The 22,157-nt window shown below is 35.3% G+C and overlaps 2 protein-coding genes across 3 annotated transcripts; one reads left to right on the top strand and one right to left on the bottom strand.

The window, feature by feature from the left end:
• The first annotated feature begins 594 nt into the window (after window positions 1-594).
• Window positions 595-10,898, top strand: LOC104891304 (protein VTE6, chloroplastic). 2 transcript variants are annotated; one of them, XM_010676979.4, is made up of 6 exons: window positions 601-1,460; window positions 3,995-4,248; window positions 5,682-5,805; window positions 9,897-10,001; window positions 10,221-10,312; window positions 10,452-10,898. In XM_010676979.4, coding segments are annotated over exons 1-6 (1,017 nt in total). In that variant the 5' UTR covers window positions 601-1,019; the 3' UTR covers window positions 10,453-10,898. The 2 variants fall into 2 exon arrangements, with proteins under 2 accessions (XP_019104631.2, XP_010675281.2); XM_019249086.3 differs by lacking the exons at window positions 10,221-10,312; window positions 10,452-10,898 and having other exon boundaries at window positions 595-1,460; window positions 9,893-10,001.
• Window positions 10,899-12,801: 1,903 nt separating this feature from the next.
• LOC104891303 (B-box zinc finger protein 22) lies at window positions 12,802-18,069 on the bottom strand. Its single transcript, XM_010676978.4, has 3 exons — window positions 17,678-18,069; window positions 16,217-16,729; window positions 12,802-13,580 (listed from the first exon to the last, which is right to left on the bottom strand). The coding sequence occupies exons 1-3, from the start codon at window positions 17,858-17,860 to the stop codon at window positions 13,341-13,343; spliced, it is 936 nt and encodes a 311-aa protein (XP_010675280.2). The 5' UTR covers window positions 17,861-18,069; the 3' UTR covers window positions 12,802-13,340.
• Between the last annotated feature and the right edge of the window lie 4,088 nt (window positions 18,070-22,157).

Genomic DNA, 22,157 nt, shown 5'->3' on the forward strand with positions numbered 1-22,157 from the left:
GGTTTTGGTTGGTTGTTTTGCCACATGAGTTATAAAGATGTTTTGGATGATTTTAGTTGTGTTTTGAGATTATAGTAATTTTTGATATAAAAGGTTGAACTTATTTTGAGATTATTTAGTTATGTTTTTAAGTTAACATCTTTATAGAATGTTTGATTAAATCGTACAGTGACGCTATATGTCCGAGCGATATTTTCGCTATCATTTCTTTTGTTTATTATAGTTTACATTCTTTAATATTATTGTGAAAAGGATGGAGTGTTACACTTTGTGCTTTATTTTCTTCTTCTTTTGAACTTCAAAGTTGTTGTAACCATTCTTATGGATATTTTAAGTGGCGTCTCTTATATAGGCACCTCCTAGTTTTCTTCTCCTGATAAAAATATATATTTCCTCCATTTTTTTTTACATGTTACACTTTGTATATTAGTAAGTATCAAATTATATGTTACACTTTTATTTTTGGTAATAATTGCTCTCTATCTCTCTCCTATCACATGTTCATATCGTACACTTTTGTTCTCTTTCTTTCTCTCTATCTCTCTCCTCTCCAAAAATTGTCTAGGAGTACGTAATTTCAAAAGTGTAACATGTAAACAAACGGAGAAAATATATCTTTATACTATTGGTACCAAACTGGAATATTAGAAGATTATGTGTCCAACAATTAGACATAGCGAGGTTCTTTATTTCTGCTTTACTTATCTCTAATATATAAGACTATACATGTGGAACACCAAAAAAAAAAAAGGAAAAAAAAAAAAAACTAATTATTTCATTCGAATGAAAAAAAAAAGACAAAATAAGACATTTAAATTAACCATCAAAATGTAAAAACCGTTTTTCCATCCAATTAATTTTATTTTCTGTTTCATATGCTATCACACTTTACGTTCATGTAATGTTAGTTTTGCTAAAACCGCATAACCACATTCCTACACGATAGACGGACCCAAGTCAAGAGTCAACTACATCTCTCACAATCTCTCTCTCACTCTACTTGTCATTCGACAATCGACATGGCTTTCTTTCTTCTCACACCAACATCATTCTCATGCTCCGTTCTAAACTCTCCAACCCAACACAACATTAACAACCACCCTAAACTTTCTTTCTTCACCCCTCTCAATCTCAATCCCAACAAAAATCCCAACAAAAATAAACACTTTTGCTTCAATTTATCTTATAAACCCACAAAAATGTCTGAATTTCCCACTGCTAAAGCATCTCCAAATGACCTAGTTGGCCCACTTTCTGGTGCAATCAACCTCGTTCAATCCAACCCTGCCACGTGGCAATCTGCCATTTTTTCCAATGTTGTAATTTTCATTCTGGGTTCTCCAATTTTGGTGTCTGGACTTTCTCTCTCCGGCATTGTTGCTGCCTTCTTGTTGGGTACTCTTACATGGCGTTCTTTTGGCCCTTCTGGGTTTCTTCTTGTTGCCACTTATTTTGTTATTGTAAGTTTTTATTTTTTGTTTATTTTCATTCCAATTATACGATTTTAATTTGTGAATTTTTTGTTATATGGTTTTCTAATCTTATTTTATTGGGTGAGGACTGGGTAGTGTTATTTTTGATTGATTTGATCAACATTGTTGTTGGAGTTTTGTTGATTTCAATTTGTCAATGATTCAATGCCGCTTAACACAGATTTTTGGGACTTTGTTGATTTCCGTTGTGTGACTTGATTCATATTTGTGATTGAATTAGTAAAGCTTTTGATGTTTGTGCGTCGTTGCTTTCGCTGTAAACCATTAGAAAAATGGCTCGTTTGGCATTTGGTCATAAATGGTGACTATAGTAATAAAAATTATAAATTATATCTAGTCCTGTATAGAAGATCTTCTGTTGATGTCCATGGTAATGCTTGCCCATTCCCAAACTCGTGATTTTCTTTGTAAATATTGTATTGCCAGTTTTGTCACTTTATAGGTGGTATTGAATGGGAATGAGAATATGTGAAAAGATCACTTGTTTGGGGGGTTGGGATTCATTATCATGGTAACGAGCAGGGTATTTACCTAGCAAATTACATGTGATATCATTACTATCCGTGTCATTTAGTGATGCCTAGTATTGCCTACCAAACGAGCTATTAGGGCTGTTAACGCTTATGAAATAAAAAGTGTAATATGCAATGAATTCTTATGGTACTTCTTTTAAAATGTTGCATTTATACTCATGTCCTCTCTTTGTCCCTGATTAGGATTTTATGATCAGCTTGATGGTGGGTAATCTTACTGCAAGAAGACCTTCCTCTTAGGTTTAGGTGAAATGCATATCTTCAAAATAGGTTGTCCTGGCTTGGATCTAACTTGGGCTGCTTTTGTCTTTGTTGATCAACCTTAGGGTTTTATGTGTGGATTGTCTATATGAAATTTTAGGGTATTTGGTCTGGTTGGTGGAAGATATTTTAAAATGATGTGCGCATCAATTCCTGTTTCTTCTACGTGGACATCAAAGTATGCGTTTTTCATGAGTGGTTCTTGAGCTAAATTTTCTTTGTATTTGAGTTTACTGTAATTGTACTGGGGTCTATCTTGTGACTATCCATGATCGGACAACAGTTGCTTAATTTCTGATTTTTGTTTCTTTTGGAAAGTTTCTTAATGTTAGAATAAAAGCTTCACACTTTTAGGAAAGTTTTTGTGTAAATGCAAGTTGTTTCTTGTTTTATTTTAGGCATTAAAATCTGATTTGTTTAGGCATGTGGTTTTTTGATTTCTAGGCAAGTGTTCAGTTTACTTCAGTAAGGTTTTAGTTGGTTTATTTTAGGAAATTCATTAATTCTCCTTAGATGTGTTTTCAAGCGGTTTTTGGGCTGGTTGTTTTTGGAAATTTTACTTAAGTCTTTAGTTTATAATTATATAAAGGCCCCCTTCATGAATAAAATATGTTTTGAGTTTTATCAATTTTTGACGTGAGTCTCTTACAAAGAGAGGACGTATTTTTCCAGATTTTCGTTGCTTTCAGAGAATGAATCTTAAATTAAGACCCTTAGATTAAACAAGTGAAGTTTACTTTAAGATCAGGTGAATTGACTAGTGAGTGAAGCTAATCAGAACATCTACGAACCCTCCTAGATCGACTTAAAGGTGAGTGAAGTCTCTAACTTGTTTTAGAACCCATAGTGAAACTTCAAACTTGATCAAGTGAAGATCTAGGGAAGTAAGTTAGATTCCGTTCTCGGGATCATATCATTGCTGTTTCTGGAGTCTGGACCACTGAGCATATAGAAAAAGTGAGATTGTATCAAAATTGATTGGCAATGGATGGATTAGGTTGTTTGGCCTGTATGTTTGATCAAGGCAATACTGCCTTTCAGTGGGAACTAGGAAATCCAACTACTGTGCTTGAAAAATGGTATTCAGCTCAAATGACACTTTACTTGGTGAATTAGATTGGTGGACTTTTTTAGCTTCGGTTTCTCTCGATCTAATTGGCTCCCTCCCTCGCACTTATTCTCTTCATTGTTTCTAGGGGAATGATACACATAATATGATAATATTAAGTTTCTTATAGTGATGTGGAAAATGTATATTGTGGTGCTCGATTGAGTCTCTCAGTCGATTGTTCCACTAACTTCTACCTTGGGTTTTCAAAGCTGATGCTTTAATAAGAAGATTAAGGGCTCTAGGAGACTGGAGAGAGGCATATGGTTCTTTACATTCCTCGTTCTCATCTTGTCATTCTATAAACTTTGGGAGTTTCTTTTACATTTTTCAAAGTTTGGAAAAATAGTTGGACCTATAATAGTAGTGCTTGCTGATTTTCTTAGTAGCTTTTGAGTTTCTATTAATATGATCTATTCTTTTCCCTGGACGGGGGGTCGGGGGTAGGGGGAGAAGGGAGTTAGGCAGACGATGAAAAAGGTTGAGATTGGTCAGCTTTGCTGTATCAATTTCCTTTTCGTATTTCCTGATAGATATTTTTTCAGATATTCCTGTTTCCTTCCCTCGTATTTTGTGATTGATAATTCAACCTATTCTAGGGAACTGCAGCAACCAAAGTCAAGATGGCACAGAAGGAGGCTCAAGGGGTTGCAGAGAAGAGGAAAGGAAGAAGAGGGCCAGGTAGTGTAATTGGTTCTAGTGCTGCTGGCTGTGTGTGCGCACTTCTTTCCATATATGGAATAGGAGGGAAGGCACTTTCTCAGCTTTGGCAACTCGGCTTTGTTGCAAGCTTCTGCACTAAGCTCAGTGATACTGTCTCAAGTGAGATCGGGAAGGCATACGGAAAAACAACGTAAGTCTGTATTCATCATCACATTCCTTTGAATCAACGAGTATATCATTTTATGTGTATGATAGATTTGCTTAGGTGTGGTGGAAGCGAGATTTTTTTTGCACTGTTCAGTGGTTTCTTAAGACTCATATAGCGTGGACTGTCCCTGTGTTTTTGCTTATGAAAATGTAGTTTGGTGGCTTTTTCAGTACTATAGGTCAGGCGAGCCGAATTAAAGTAATAATAACAGTTACAGCTGCAAAAAGATAATAAACACATCGAAAGACCCTTGGGAAGATATATATAGGCTAATTGATTTCTTTTTAAAAAGTAGAAAATAGAACTTGTAAGTTAGGATTTATTTATGAATATGAAGAGAAGATATTCATCTAAAACATCCGAGAGGTTGAAGCATCCTTAGATTGTCAATTATTGAGCATCATTATTTAGAAATAATTCCTTGCTTTCAAATATAAAATACCTGATGACAATACAAAATTGAACTGAGGATTAATTAATGTTGGAAAACGTTCATGGCGTAACGCAGCCAGCTGCTTGAACTATCATATTGAACCACTAAGCTAATTGACATTGAATGCTGTATAAATGACACCAATATGTATGACTTGATTATATGACTTTATTCTTCTGGACATGCAAGAGATTGTAGATCGATATTATTTCTTCGATATGTCGTTTAATTGACCTATATTCATTAATTTTAGAAATGCTCAAGACTCAAGTCATCAATTCGTGTATAAATTTCAGAATATAGATTTTTGTTTACAAGAGAATATAGATAAGTTAAATTTGTACCAATATCTAGGACAACCTCTAGTTATAAGATGCTATACCCTAATAATTTTCTGAATCAACAAATAGTTTGTATCAATTCCTTTTATAATTCAAAGATGGAAAGAAAAACAGAAACTAAAAGGTAGATGATTTGCAGTTTCAGAGACTAGTTGCTTACACAAGAACAATGGGCCCATGTGATAAACTTATCAGAACAAATCTCTGCTAAGGGAGCATGGAAAAGAAAAAACTCATTCATAACAAGTTGCTTGTCTTTTCTCCCTCTAAAATCTTTGTTTCTTGTTCCCTTGTTTTAGTAACAAGCAGTTAATTTCGGGACCTATCTTTGAAATATGTTCATTATTGGTGATTAGGATATCAGGTGTCTTGAGTATCCATTCTTTTCAACTTAGAAAAATAAGTTCTAGAATTTAAATATAGTTGAGTAAAATTAAGTTCATGTTTGCAAAATAAATTCAGTTTTATTTAACAAAAGCTGACCAAATATCCCCCTTTTAGTGATAAATTGTGATTATAATAAATTGTGATACCAACCACCTAATAATACTCGCTCCATTTGAAATAGTGGATGACAATCATAATCTGTTGTAACATGTGAGCTAAAATTTGCCGAATGCTTACACTGTGTTTATGACCAGGTACCTGGTCACAACATTTAAAGTCGTTCCAAGGGGGACAGAAGGTGCTGTAAGTGTTGAGGGAACCATTGCTGGAATTTTAGCTTCAGTTCTTCTTGCCTTCATTGGTTGTCTTATTGGCCAGGTCCTCCTTTCTACTTGCAGCTGTTTGCTTACTTTCTAAAGTCTGTTTGCTTTTTAAAGATTTCTTACTTGGAACATTTGACTTTCCTATGGCTTAACTTAAAAGTGTTCCTACAAAAGGATTGTTATCTTTCATGGTGTTTGGTTACTGAGTAGCAATTTGCTAGAAGATCAAGATTGGCCAATTTAACATGTAAAGGGAACATGAAATCCAAAGTGTTATTGCTGATTTTTCCACCCAGTGATCTCCTTTCCAATAGATTGCACTTCAATCGTTCAACGAATATAAATTAAAACTAGGATTCGATTGGTTATGTAACTGAACACTTTCACCATGTCACAAGTCTTCTCAAGGCTGATGGCCCAGTGCTATTTTTGGAAGATGAAGGTGTTTTGAAGCTTTGCGAGGGGTTTTTTTTTTTCACTTCAATTGCTCTTAATAAAATTCCGCCAATTATTAACCAAAATCTCTCACTTAAAGCTTTCTCTTTTCTATTAATTAAGAGGATTACTTTCTAGAGGTAAGTGTTAGAGCTTCAAGTGTTATCAAAGAGACTATTCAGGCTCAATGATGTATGGCCGGAGGCCCAGATGTAGAGGGGTACTGCAAGTTTGCAACATAGCGCTGGAGTGATGGGAGGGTTTATATGTTACTGGTAATCATAGTTTCATTTCAGCAGAGAAGCTCTTGATTGTTAAATAGAGGACTAAACAATGAAATAAGAATGTTTTTGGTTGTTTGGATATGATGTTGGAACTTTTGGTGGAGAAGGGTTGTCTTCTAGATGAGAAGGAATAAATGCTATCGTGAACCGTGGCAAACAGGACCAAAATGTTCAAGGCAATAAGGTTGTGTCTTTGTTAAGGGAGCAGATTAGTACTTTTTGGAGGCAAAGAGTGAAGCGGCAGTGTATTGGTGATGGCGACTGAAATACAAAGATTATTTGATCATGATGCGAACAATTTTGGGTTTGTTTTATAGTTTGTACAATCTAATTATTTGGAAATGTTTATACTCCAGCTACAAGGTAGGCCGTGATGTGTTTTTATGTGAAGGATTTATGCTGCAGAACAGCTGGGAAGGTTGTTATTTATATTTTTATAAATGGTCTTTCAATTGTATTGATGATTTTGTAGACTTGCAAATGTCCTCAGATCAAAAGAGGGTGAAGAGAGAGACATCAATACATGATGGTTATAATTTATAATTTTGATCTCTCTTAGTCTTGTTTGCAGGTTTTTAAGAATGATGCCTTGGGATTCTTTGTGAGTTACTTGAAAATGGTGCTTTAGAAAAAGCTTGAGGGCCACTTATATAGTTATATTGTTTCATTCCAAAAGCCAGTAGCCACAGTTAACAACAACAAGACAAGAACTTGGAATCCAAAACCCATCTTAGAAGTGTTTAAAATCATCGCCAAGGTTCTTGCATTGAGACTAAGCAAAACTGATGAGCTCCAATTAGCCTGCCTTTTGGGTTTGTCAGCTGTTGGATGCAGTCCTCAGCAGATGTTTGCGCTTATGCATATTTGAAATCCAATCAAGCAAGCTTGCCATTTAAGTCTTTATTAAGAAGGCATTGTGAACATGGTCCTGGAAGTATCTCATGTTTTCCATTGAGAAGATGGACTCCGTACGCTGATGGAAGATGTGTGTTTTTTTTTGTCATCTCTATCATTCGCTTTGCGGTGTTGGTTAATGCTAGACTTGTGGGCTTCTGTGCTGGCTCTTGAGATTTGAGTCATGGTGATCCATTGTCTTAGTCATTAGACCTTCACTAGATTACTAAATGAAGCTTATAATGCTGGATTTTAGGTTTTTTTATATTATAGTGCTCTAGGAAACGACATGTAGTCGCCTTGTTCCTATATGGCAGGTGATACTTTGTTCCTCTTCTCTGGGGAGTTTCGAGCTCTATTCCTATCTGAAGCACAGGGAGACCCCGTTCCATCGGTTGATAATAAAAAAAAGAGGTTTCATGTTTATTCTTTGGTCTCTGAAACTTTGGCATGTCCCTCATTTGCATGCATTGGAATTTGGGAGGGTTCCTTGGGGGTATGGTCTAGTTTCTCCTGTCCATGTTATATGTTTGCCACTTGCTGCAAATTTTAAGTTTTAATAATATATTTGGAGTTTCATCAGCAACAGCTTTTGGAAAAAAAATTCCAGAGTGAATTAGGGCTTCTATATTGTAGGGGGAAGGCTGATCTTCCAGAGTTAGTTTACCGAGTCTTCTCATGCCTCTCTATGCATCATCCTGGCGAGCATTGGATGGATAAACATTGGGATTTTTTTTGGTGGCAATTATGTAGCAAGAAAGGTTTGCAATGGGTGGTTTAAGATGAGCTTTGTCTTCTTAAAGAGATAGGTGCTCATGGTGTAACCATTAATGCATCTTGCAAATTTTTCAAGGAGGGCCAGAAAACTGTAAATGCTTTTTCATGCTGGCCACCTTCCCTGGGTGTTGTTATCACAATCTGATGGATGGTTGATGTTGTTGTTGATGAGTTAGAGAGAGATTTAAAGATTCAGGGGAGAGTGATGGGTGAAAGAGAGAAATTTGGAAGGGGGGTTGGATAAGGGGGAAATAGGGTTTTGAGGATTGGAAGAGAGAGAAGGCAGGATGAGGAGGAGATTAGAGAGGAGAGAGACGGGGTAAATGATGGTGATAGGTAGGTAATTAGGGAGTGGGAGATATGGTCCATAAGTGGGCTAGTAAGGGTAGAAGAGGGATAAAATTCACCGAAAAAGGAAAGAAAAGAAGTAAGAAATTTCTTGAAAGATACGGAAAAGGGAAGTAGGAATTTAATGTAATGCAGTAACATTTTTACCTCTAGTATTGTAATTTGGTGCACATGTAATGAGGGGAACTGGCTGAATTGATTTTTTCCTCTTTCTTGCTTCCTTTATGCTTAATGTGTGCTTAAGGTGTGAATGGAAAAAGAATGTGTCCTCAGATTTACTCCAATAGTTCTGTCCCCTTGATATATCCGTCGCTAGGGACAATGCAGTTTGGTTTCGGGTCAGTTCCAATCTATTTGGGTTGGGTCGTATTTGGGTCTATTGTCAACTAGCTTTCTAGATTACCTAATGTATATTAGTCTCATTAATTTACAGGTTGTGTCCATTTTGATTCTGGTCACAATCGGGTAATTTATTGCTGGCAATAGGAGATTATGTCTGCTACTAGGGTAGGCAGAAGGCCATTATTGCAGATTTGGGGATCTCAGTTTGATGCATAATTAGTGAAAGAGAGGGTGCTGGAAGCTTCAGAAGAATGCATTTATGAGTGAAAGGAGTATGCATTAGGAAACATGCGATGCATACATATAAAATCAACACAATTTGAAGGAGACTGCAGAAATTTTGGGGGGTGGGGGAAGCCTAAGACTCTTTTGAGTGAAGGTGTATGCACTAGAAAGGAGTCCTTGCAATGTGAACAAAGCCTATGCAAATGAAGGAAATTACAGAAAACGAAGGAGAATAAGTTGCAGATCCCCCCCCCCAGTCTTTCATTCTAGGCTTTGTTCGTTCTCGTCCCCGTAAGAACACCTGTGTTAGGAGAAAGAAGTTCAGATAATATAAAACAAGTTCCAATTAGTCTACCCAATTTTAAGTCACTACGAGTACAAGTTAAGATAGTTCTGACCATTTTTGCTGGCTTTCTGATGATAGTCTAGAAAATGTATAAGCCTTTTCTAATAAAGCTATTCATGACCCTTTTTACTAATTGTGAATTTTTGTTGGGTGAGGATGAACTTAGTATTCCCTGTATTCCACATCTAATGGACACACTTGCCATTTAGGGTGTTCAAAATAGACTTTCTAGTTTCTACTATGTTATTAGGTTATATAAGTCAATATTTATAAATTATCATCTGCGTCTCTCCATCCCAACAATTTTCTTTTTCTTTTTCTTTCTGTATATCCACTTTCTGTTCATATTTTAATTTTAAGAATTGTTTTCAATTTCCATGCCTAACCTTAATGTAAAGACTATTATGGGATGGAGGGAATGGATAAAATGTGTAAGTTGAGCCTTTGCTGAAATTACATATGGGTTTATTGATGCTCATGTTTTCTTGAAGGCAGATAAATATAACAGAAGCAATTATCTGCATATTAGCCTCCCAGATTGCTAACCTCGGTGAAAGTATAATTGGGGCTACACTTCAAGAGAAGGAAGGATTTCAATGGGTAGGCTCTCAACTGAACAATTTTTTTTTCTGTTTTGGCTCTTGTCCTAGTTCTTACATCTCGGAATTTTGCTAGTGCTCTACAGTGCGGCTATGGGATGTTGTTTATGAAATATCTGTGGAACTGGTTTTCCCCATTTTGTTCTGTACTTCGGGGAGAGGGGGGTACAGCTATATCTTAACCCCAAATGTCTCTTACATGGTTCTGATATATTTGCAGCTTAACAATGATGCTGTCAACATCATTAATATATCCATGGGTAGCATCTTGGCCATCCTATTGCAACAAGTTCTGCTTCGTAGCTGGTTATGGTAAATTTACAAAACCCACAAATTTTCTTTCTGATTTGAAAATTATGTACTCTGTTATTGCCTACTTGAGAGTGGTGTATGCTTTAGCTATTCAGAGAAAATATTTGGTTAACGGAATACAAAATCAACGTCTTAACAGAATCATATGGAAAGAGAAAGAGAGGTGAAGCATCATCGAGAATTTCCAGGAGACTGAAGACTTGGAATTTGTAGAATCCTATTTTCATACTATTGTTCGTATTGTTGTTTATGCCTCAGATACCATTCACAGACGTTCTGAATGAAGGAGCAGACTTATGAAGGTTCAATGGTATCCACAAAGAGAGCGGCACGCTCTGAGAAGTATGTTCAATGGGATAGAAACTTGATTGTTTACGACATGGAGTTGATGCCTTGAAAATATGTAATTCTTCATTGAGAGTAAAAGGTGAAAACATTAAGTTGATCATTAGTAGACTTGTTGTACATATTATAAATTCTCAATGTAATCTAATTTTACAGGTCTTTAAGTCCTATAGTGGTTAGCACTTAACTATGTACCACTAAACTATCTTAATATAATCTATATCAAATATGTACAGAACTATATGATTTGTGTTGTTTGCTCTGAGCTACATATGATTGTGTAAAATAAGATCTCGGTCATTGTCAGTATAAAATATTCCGGGAAGATTTTGCAGGCAAAACACTAAGAGCAACTTCAATGGTAAGCAAAATAGAGTTTGGCTTAAAGTGTCACCTAGATTTATCTAGCTAAACTATACTTTAAGCCAAAACACCTCCAATGGTTTAGCCAAACTCCATTTAGCTTGAGTAGATCCCACTTGTCATTTATCTTTTGTATTTTATTTTTGACACAATACTCACTCTCCACAATATCAACATGGTCCCACATCTTTTGCTTGGGCAAATTAGCTAACTTCAGCCAAGTTGCTAAGCAAAAAAAGATTCAGCAACCTACTCCAATGGTTAAGCTAGTTGCTCCATATTTTTTAAAATTGCTAGCAAGTCCTTCACCCCAACCATTGGAGTTGCTCTAACATACTTCATATATTAAAAAGTATTGAAAAATTGATTTTCTAATTTTGATTTTCATTGTTTTTGTATTAGCAGTATACAATTTAAAATTTTTAAAAATTAAACAATTTTTACTTTCTAGAAAAGAAAGAAATTTATCTTTAATTCTAATATTAAAGACTGGTCTTTAAATTTATAATTTTAAGGCATTATAATTTTGTAAAAATAAATATACTAACTTTTCTGTTTAAGTGTCTTTTGTCGTAAATAGTTCAATTTGTATTGTTTTTCACATTGTGAATTATTAGTCATAGCTTTGAGTTATATTTAGCAATATTTCCTTATTATTGGTGAAGTAAAAAAAAGAGGGGGTTTGATAGAGTAATTGAAATTCATGTAATCAACTTTATGCAATACCGACTTTTTTTTCTTTTCATAAAAACTATCCTTTTTATCTCATATTAATTGCACCACATCTTTGTGCATAGAGTTTTAGGAAATAGATAAAATGGAACATGAATTTTAAATGATATTGGGTTTTTTCGCAATGTTGATTTATTCCAAATTGTCATTGTTTCCCTTGCGGTAGTGCAATGGATGTGTGGTGGAGGATAATGATCGTGTGGTATTAGTGGAGATGCTAGTACTTTAGAGAGAGGTTTGTTGAAGAGTGACATCATTCATTATAAATTATGCATGATACAATTTACAATTTTTGCCCATTTGCTCATTAGTTCATTACTACATTCGATTTTCTTAATAATTTAGACACTTAGCATTTTAAGAAAGAAGTCAAGTGTCAAATCTTGTACTCATCTATTCGACATCAAACATACGCACGCACACTTAGTATGAAAAAAGAAACACAGATAAATAAATGAAATATGAGTGGTTTGCTCTACATACATGACCTAATTCTTTTTATAGATGATTTTTTTTTTTTTTCCGAAAATGATATAATTTTTTTTCTGATAATATTATTGTAAGAAGGAAATAAATAACTAAATCTACAAGCATAGAAAAAGGACATGACAAATCGATTAAACCAGGACCACATTATATTCTTTTTATCTCATTAATTGAAACAACAATTAATAGTATCGAATGCACTTCCAGAAAAACTTTTGAAAATATTAAAAATGATGTTCTCTCCTCCATCCCACAAATTTTCTCTCATTTGTTCGGGCACAAGCTTTTATGTCAAGAAAAACAATACACGAACAAAGAAACATTTAGAATAGTGATGAATGCAATGTATCAATATTATTCTAATTCGTAGACTCGTTCCATAAAAGAAACCAACAATATCTAATTGCAAGTAATATAAATGGGCGATTTTTAGCCATATTCTTCAATTTTGTCCCAAGAATGTGCAAGTGGACAAGTATGAATATCTAACTATCGACAACCCTCATGATCTATGCATCTCATATGGATTGTTAGCTAGATTTGATGTTCTTGCCCAGAGCGAATTTACGGACAAAACCAACCATATGCAGTTATGCACCTTCTCATGCAATGTTCCACAATAAATATTAGTTTTACATTATCAACTTTGAAAATGAACCTGTAGCCTACAGAACCCAGGGAAACACTATATTACTTGCCATCCTATAGTGTTGAAACTCGGAAACAACGACGATTTGAGCCTCGGATCAGGCTAGCTTCTTGCAAGTCGAGCAGGGTGTTGAGAAATGAGAACTGGAGACACCAAATAACAGCATGTCTTTCTAGCCTTGGGTCTATTTACTCTCCACACTTCAAGCATACATAACCTATTTTTTCTTATGATTCATGATACAGATACAGTTTAAACTGTAGTCAGACATTGTTCATAAATAACAAATCCTAAACATTTGACTATTTTAGTAAAGCCACAAGAAAATACAACACAACTAAGCTATGTTGGTACCTAAACCATCGAGTGGATCTGCAAATTTGAATAGTATAAAACGCCTAAGAAGATGAATAGATTTTCCGCCCTTCATTTATCATCATTGCGCTTTGGTATTTACTGGAAGTGATGATTTTGCGCCTGCGACCAGCATATATCAGGCACAAATACAGCATTTTCAGCGAAGTGCTGAGAACTTTTAGGCCAGTATAGCCCTGATGCAGTGGGAGGTGAAGGCACCTGCGGTACTGTCCAAACGTCTGGAACCTGGCCCAACCGATCATCGCTATCCAAATCATCTTCTAAGCACCTCAGGATTGAAGAAGAGTCCGACTCTCCGAGCTTGCCACTATCAGCCTATCAAATTATAGACACAAGATCTTAGTGAATGGAAAAAATGAGGGAACCAAGAGTAAAATATAATGCCAGTTTCAGCGCACAAGTCAGACAGGATACAGATACGGCTACAGAAAAGGTCAAAGAAAGATACCGAGGTAAAGAATATCTAAGATTGATCCAATTTCCAAAAAAAGAACATATGCCAGCCACTGGACTTGAATCAACCCATTCTAACATACACAAGAAGGTTACAGCAAAGACACTGATTGAGCCAAGTTTTAGTTTGCTGAGGTTTTTAGAGATCTAGTGGTGGGATTTTGGAGAACCCTCAATATCTTAAAGAGCTTTTCTCCGGGCATGGTGTGTGTTTTCAGCTGTATCCAGCAGCTTGAATATTTAGATTTGTTTCACTGGATTTTTTTTTTTTTTTTTGGAGGGGATGTTTCACTGGATTAAGGCAGCTATTACGCCATCAATATGGGCCCTTACTATTGAAAAAAGAAAGGTTATGGGTACACAGAACACCACTTAGTTTTTAACAAAGAAAAAAGTCATGCTGTAGGCTAGCTATCATATTAAAAGAAAAGAAAAAGAAGCGGCGCCAATAACCCAATGGGTGTCCCAAGGAGAACATCCAAGACATTGAGGAAACAGCTTGCACATAGCCAGGTCGTTAACAGAGCCGGTGGTTCATTTTCAGTGTTACTGTTTAGAAGCTGTGACCGTGAGAGGGGTGTTTCTCTGGAGCAGGTTCATTGTATGGTCAACCTTAAATAAGAAGCTAACTACCAAAGCCAGAGTTGTGAAATGGGGTATCTAGTTAAGTTCAGCCTCAACCTGTTTATAGTCGCTCGAATCTAGAAAATATTGGAGTTTGTTTTTCTCCTATATCATGATTGCAAGTATTTGTAAGAGGATTCTTTCATGGCCTAGGTCGTTAACAGAGCCGGTAGGTTGATGACAAAGTCAGCTCAATCTCATCCACTGGAAACTAGAAGCTGAGTTTGATGATCAGTACAGCTGAAGTCTGAGAATGCTTATACTGTGTGGAATAAATAAATTTTTCAGAGAAGCAGAACAGAGAGAAAGTTTTGTCACTAAACAGAAAATCTGATAATTGCTATAATTTGCTACAGTAAATTCTTGTGCACCCATTCTTGTATATTAAACTGGTATCCACCATTAATTCTTTGCCTTCCCTTTGTTTGCCCCAGGTTATGAATTCTTATATTGAAGACCTTCTTTGAAGGGCTGCCGGACAGGAACCACAATAACAGATTGTACCAGCTGCATTGGTGAATTGCTACTGTGTTGCTCCAATTGGTGCTTGGATGCTGCTTTATTGGCTAGCATACGTGTAATGTTTTTATTGTTACATATATATAAAAAAAAATCTTTACCTAGAAGCAAAAAAGGCAAACTGATGGTGAACCCAAATTTGTCTCATTTTGGTAACAAATGCTTCTAGCATTCTGGTTCGGCTGATAGTAATACAAACACAAAGTGTAGCCTCCACACACCGCACATACTTAGTATTGTACCACCTCAGGACAGGGGAGGTCAGCTAGCCACTTTCCTGATGCCAGAATAGCTTGACTTTGGCTTCATGACCTTAGCACCTAATCCTCAAGGTCTTACATAATATAGAAGGATAGCAAAACTGTGCAAAATGAAGAACAAGTGAAACTATCATAAGTTCATAACCTGTGATTTTGAGGGGTCCCCAAGGGATCTTGGGAGCCTTCTTCGAGTATCTCTCTGCCCTAACAGACTTACAACAGGAGTGCAACATGCATTTTGGGCAGTAAAAATATCTTACAGAGAAGATCAGCCAAAACAATCTGTAGGCTGTTGAGCCATGAACAATCTTGTGAACATGTTCACCCAACATGCTTTACAGCGGATGGGGGGAAAAGGGGGGGGGGGTCTGTTAGGGGTTGTTTGACGAACCCATACCTTAGAGTTTGAGCCTCATCCTCTTTTTCTTATATGACATAAACCCAAGTGCCGACTTTCTAATTTTCATCAAATCTTCGAGGCTTTACTAGTGAGTCAGAAAACTAAGCAATTGATCCCAAGGGTTATGATCATAGGGGATAATCGCTAGCAAGTCAATTTCATTTGATGTTTTATACACAGATAGACGGAGGACAGCCCCAAAACTCTACATTCTTTGTCATCGGATTGTTTCTGTTTGTTGGAAGTTAAGCAGTGGCGTAATTGGTAAAGGACAGAGAAGAGAGACCTCTCAATTTGGGGTCTATCATTGTAAAAACTTTGAACATAGCCCAAACAGGACCAAATACCACGATGTCAGTCTAATCATTTACTTCGTCTGCAATTCAGTCACTACACAGCTGAAGCCACCTGAACGGCAACCCAGTAATATCATAACAAAAACCAATGCCATATGGCAATCACTCACTCAAAATGACGGAATCTAGATTTATGATAAAAATGACACCAAATATAATCAAACCCAGGACATCCAACCAAAGCTATATACAATGACATCCCTCTCTCCCCTCCCATAATAATATAATAATAAAACAAGTTCATGGGGTCAATGGAAACCTCTGCAACATCTCTTACTTTGAGAAGGGCATTAATATGAGGATAAATATGAGATTTGATGATAGTAACTATACACATACCTTTGATGTTCCATTGTCAGGAAAACCATAATTTAATTGGAAATCACTCAGCCCAAGAAATTCATCTATGGGCCACTGAGGAAGGGTTCCCACAGCAGAACCACCAGCAATGGTCATCCTAGATTGAGTTATGTCCTCAAGTGCACCACTTTGAACAGGTTGGATTTTGGGAAATTCACTAGCCAATGGCTTTAGCATGCTCCTCTTTGAAGGCATAACAACCTCATCTCCTCTTTGAACAGGGCCTACTTCGACGTATTGGCTTGTGGTTGATGTGGGAGCACTCCTCTTTAAGCTACTACGATTTTCAGCATCTGAAACTTTCTCCCCAGAATGACTTCTCCCTCCAGACGAAGAAGAGCCAGGTTCCGCAGCTTCAAGTCCCACTTTTACTCCAGTTAACAGAAATCTTTGATGGGATGACACGAACGGATTTGCAGTGTGGATGGCAATATCACATTTCCTACAAAGTAAAGCTCGATCTTCTAGGCAAAAGAAGTAGCCGACTGTATCCTGCAAACATGTTCCACATGGCGTGATGACTATCCGAGTTAGTAGCGACAAGAAAAAAAGATGATCATCATGACCAAAAGGCGAAGTAATTAAAATATCACATTTGTTAAGAACGCAAAAATCAAATTTCAGGACATCCAAGGAGTACACATCAACTATACCCTATTGCAAAAGCGAAAATATCTATTTATATAATGATATGAGTGTCATTTAAAAAGACACATCTTCATTGTCAACAAGATATTTAATGTAATATATTGTCTTCCTTTCCATAATCCTCAAAATCATAATTCAATTAATGTTGATTGATATTATTTACAGTGAAAAATTGTTAAGAATTAAAATGATCAATATCATCTTGATTTTTTCTTCTTAATATCAACATTGTCACTCAGATTTCTTTACCCAAGGTTTTAGACCGATTCTCATTCTCAAAATTTTAATGGTAAAGTCCAAGTTTATCTCCTCAATTAGCAAAATTTTCAAATGAAGTCGCATTTTCGTGATACAATCAAAAACATTATAGTCAAAATGATTGAATATCAAGTCCACAATTCATCCATACACCGTCAAAAATACTAAATATCCAATCGCAATTCGACATGTGTTTCTCCCTCACAAATTCACAACAAAAACAAGAATTATACGAAAACACAATTTTTCACAATAACTTCATATTTCACACAATTGTAGAAATTGTCAAACCTTCAAAAAATACCCAAAAAAAACACACACAGCTAACAAGTAACAACTAACAATAAGTAGATGTCGTCTAGCTTAGTTGGTAAAGTCTTATGCAGGTAGTATTTCCTCAGATCAAATCCCATTAACATCATTATTGCGCATAGTGGCTCATTTACACACACAAAAAAAATAACAACCACACTTTATGAAGAACAAAAACAACAAGAAGAAAAAAAAAAAAAAGAGAGTAAAAATAAAAAAAACCTGACAAATATCGCATTTAGGTATGTGAGAAGAAGAGTGAGATAGAGAAACACGCTGATGCTTGCTAGCAAGCTTATTAGCAGCATGAACTTTCTCATCACAATCATGGCACAACGCCGCCTCGTCAGCACAGCAAAGCACCGTAGCTTCCGCCGTTTCACAGACGTTACACTGAATCTTCATCTTCTTTAACAACAATTATCAACTCAAAGAAAACCCTAAGAGAGAGAATTTCTTACTTCTATGGATTATTTGGGTTGGGGTCACTGAATGCACCGAAACTTTGGAAAAATGTATAGAGAATAATATACTATAATATTTATTAATGATAAAAAGAAGATTCAATGCTATAAAGGGAAGATATTTTGGAGGTAAAATTGAGGACAGTATTAAATTATAGTTTTTACAGTATATTTGGATATTTTAAGTATTAATAGAAGAAGATAAAAAGAGAAAATGGAGGAAAGTGGTGGAATATGTAGGAAGCGAGGGAAACACGTGTTGAGTTAAAGTGGTTGGCGTGAGTGGACATGGAAGAATCTGGAAGTTGATGTGTATTGGCTTGAGATGCAAGAAAGAAACAAAAGATCTACATTCTACGCTGCCTATGTTTAATTCAATGCGGCTGCAACTGCCTGTGAGTGAAGTCAAATAATAGGAGTTAGGACTCGACAACTTGTGTTAATCCAGCTAGGTTTAGATCGAATTACAACTATTTGTCGCTCACTTGGATGGATAAAGGTTTTTAGATACTTTTGTGGGATAAATAATATCCGAGGTTTAGAGTGTATTCTTTTCATCTTGGTGGCACTGAACTTATTTGAATTTAACTTATGCTAAGTTTGGATAGTAAGATTTCATTTCAAATTCTGGATTTGGATGAAATCTATTGTTTGGATGGCATGGAATTCAATATGGAATTTGTACAAATTCTTATCAAAAGCCTATATTAGTAGAATTTGAAATTCAAGCTATTACCATGTCATTTGAAATTCTCTTCACATACATATCCAACTCTATGACTATCTATATCCCAGCTTCACTCATTTCTCTCTCCTTTACTAAACCCATACTTTTTCTCTCTCCTCCATCAAACCCCCATTTCTATCTCCACTATCAAACTTCCTTTCAAAACAGTGATTATGAATTGAAATACAAACCTTAAATTCCAGATTTCAATTCCATTATATAAAATGAAATACAAGTTTCCAAACACTACCTTATTGGATTTGAATTGAACTTATTAAACCTGATTAGACCTGATTCGACTTATTAGACCCATTGAACCTTATTGACCTAATTGGAACTTATTAGAGCTTATTGGACTTGATTGAAACTTATTACACCTTATTGGACCTGATCAAAACTTATTACACCTTATTGGACCTAATTGAAACTTATTACACCTTATTGGACCTGATTAAAACTTATTACACCTTATTGGACCTGATTGAAACTTATTACACCTTATTGGACCTGATTAAAACTTATTACACCTTATTGGACCCGATTGAAACTTATAACACCTTATTGGACCTAATTGGAACTTATTACACCTTATTGGACCTGATTGAAACTTATTACACCTTATTGGACCTGATTGAAACTTATTACACCTTATTGGACCTAATTGGAACTTATTTGACCTTATTAAACAAAATTATTAATGAGTTATAACATAAATATTACCCCTAACGTACTACCCCCTCAAAATTTATTATGAAATACTAATTATTAAGGGTAATGTTATATGTAGCCCTAAGGGCTACATATAAGCATTAAATACATTTCTTTAAATGAAAACAGTTTAAGAATTCAAGACATATTTTCACATCAACTAAGGTAATAAATGCTTGATTCAATATTTTATTTCCATTTTAAGCACCTTATACATAGCCCTAAGGGCTATGCATATCATTTTTCAATTATTAAAATTTACCCTTTTAAAAAATATTTATTATTAATTATCTCTTACAATAAACAATTTTTTTTAAAAATATACTATTTATATAGTTGCCTATCTAAACTTTCACCAATAATATATCTAATAGTCTTGTTAATAGTAATATGAATAATAAAATAATACAATAATACAAGTATAATACTATACATTGTGCTACTTTAATTCAAAAAATTTAATAATAACATAATCAGCTAATAGTAATATGAATAATAAAATAATAGACAATAATACAAATATTTAATAAAATAATAGACAATAATACAAGTATAATATGATATAATCATTGTTGTACTTTAATTAAGACTCTAATAATAACATAATCAACTAATAGTGATATGAATAATAAAATAATGGACAATAAGACAAATATTTATTGATCATTGACTATTTGGACCTTATTGAAACTTATTGAGCCTAATTGGAACTTATTGGACCTGATTAGAACTTATTGCACCTGATTGGAACTTATTGCACCTAATTGGAACTTATTGCACCTGATCGAAACTTATTGGACCTTATTAGACCTCATTGGAACTTATTTGCCCTAATTGGACCTGATTGAAACTTATCTGAACTTATTGGACCTGAAACTTAATTTATTAAGGTAAAGAGAACACACCCTCATAATGGGATGGGTGAGTGGTTTAGGTGATGTTTCGGCTTGGTACATTAGTGCGTGTTTTATAATTGGTAAATGATGAGGTCATGAGGAGGTATTATGATTAAAATATTGTAAATTTGGTGTGGGGTTGGACTTGCTTGAAGACGGTTGTTGTCACGTAAAGGTAGAATTGTTCATAGAACATAAGGGCTTACTCACGTGGGGTCCTAAGTGGTATTTACCCACCCAATATATAAAAGGCAAAATTGACCTCTAATAATACGTACCGTAAGCGCTAACAAATCAAGCAAGATGTATAATATATGAGCCAGGGTCGGGCATTAGAGAGAGCACCCTAAGCGACGACTCAGGGGCCCCTGATTTATGGGGACCCTGAATCTATGGGGTTCACTAATTTTTTTCAATAAATCCTAGTCTGCGTAAGCTTGTATTAGCTAAATGGGTTGTGGTGTAGCGACAAAGATAACATCTTCCAAATCAGAAGTTGTAGGATCGATTTTTCACATGGGGTTTTTCGAACAAATTCTTTGCATTTTATTGCTTGTGTTGTTGTGCGTCTCTTTTTCTTCCCCCGATAAGTCATGGTTCATAATTGGTTTTATATTTACAAGAAGTAATCAATGCCCAACAATTTAATTCCATCTATGCACTATTTGGTGGTTCCCATTTTCAATAAATCAAATTATTTTGATCCTTAATGTTAATTTTACTCTCTTTCTCTCTCATACCTCTTCGTCTCCTTCCACCTCCCCCTCCTTATACCTCGTTGGAGCAGCCAATGCTTCACCATATAGTCTCGTCGTCCGTGCCAAACCACCTCCACTAGCCATCCGTTTCAAGGTGCATGCCATCATTTCAAACTTTCTTTTTTTCTCTCTTTCTTGTTAATTTTGTTAAAATTGCTACTGCTTATCTATATGGTTTGGTTTTTGATTGATTTTGTAAAGGTGTTCAACATATTATAATTATTTGTTTAATTGTTAGTCCGTCAATTGAGATGATGGGAACTTTTGTTGTCAAGAATACGATTCACTGATATTACCTAGTGAACTAATTTTCAGATTTATGATCTCAATAGTCAATATAAAATACTTGTGCTTGATGCTAATGGTTTGTATATTTGCTTTGTAATAATTTTGGCTATTCTAGTATATTATCAAAGTTTCATAACGTTCATGTGAGAATTTGATATATAAGTATATCTAATGGTATATGGTTAAATAAAAAATAGAGGATGCTTTATCTTTATACATTATTTGGAGGTTCAAGGACCACCATTTAAATTGTTTGCTCAGGACCCCCGTTTTCTTGGAGACGACCCTGATATAGGGAAACTAAGAAACTAAAGCAATAAAGAACACAAGAAGATTTGACGTGGAGATCCTTGAATAGGGAGAAAAAACATAAACTCTGCCCTAGAACTTTAAATATGAAATGATGATACAAAGAGAGTTATCTAATCTCTCTAGACTCTCTAACATTTCTCTAGTCTATACAGATTTAAGAATCTCTCTCTTCACTTACATAATGAAACAATAATGGCTTGAAATATATTTATAATAGACCACAAACATAATCCTAGAAAACTTAGGAAAATCGAGCAAAAGAGGAAATAACACTCCGGGCGGGAACCCCATGGGTGCATAACAACTTCATTCATTAGGCGAGCATACCCTCCAGGCGCAATTTCCAGCGGGATGTTGTAGCTTCAAGTCTCGTTGTTGCTCAATGCCCCGTGTCTCCATGCATAGTCATATATTATCACAAGATACAACACACACGTGGCACACCTTTCCTTCATAACTATCTTCAACACATACCCAACAACCTCAACACAACAAACTATGACATAGGTGCACTCAGTGCCACTAACTTTGACTAGTAGCCAAAACACA

This window comes from Beta vulgaris, chromosome 4 (genome assembly GCF_026745355.1).
Source record: "Beta vulgaris subsp. vulgaris cultivar EL10 chromosome 4, EL10.2, whole genome shotgun sequence".
Classification (NCBI taxonomy): domain Eukaryota; kingdom Viridiplantae; phylum Streptophyta; class Magnoliopsida; order Caryophyllales; family Amaranthaceae; genus Beta; species Beta vulgaris.

Excerpts from the sequence above, each read along its gene's own strand:
- LOC104891303 (XM_010676978.4), bottom strand. The coding sequence starts at position 17,860 with ATGAAGATTCAGTGTAACGTCTGTGAAACGGCGGAAGCTACGGTGCTT. Across the intron at positions 16,730-17,677 it reads CTAAATGCGATATTTGTCAG|GATACAGTCGGCTACTTCTT; the intron begins GTTTTTTTTATT and ends ACATGTTTGCAG. Across the intron at positions 13,581-16,216 it reads CTGACAATGGAACATCAAAG|GCTGATAGTGGCAAGCTCGG; the intron begins GTATGTGTATAG and ends ATAATTTGATAG.
- LOC104891304 (XM_010676979.4), top strand. The coding sequence starts at position 1,020 with ATGGCTTTCTTTCTTCTCACACCAACATCATTCTCATGCTCCGTTCTA. Across the intron at positions 1,461-3,994 it reads TTGCCACTTATTTTGTTATT|GGAACTGCAGCAACCAAAGT; the intron begins GTAAGTTTTTAT and ends AACCTATTCTAG. Across the intron at positions 5,806-9,896 it reads TTGGTTGTCTTATTGGCCAG|ATAAATATAACAGAAGCAAT; the intron begins GTCCTCCTTTCT and ends TCTTGAAGGCAG.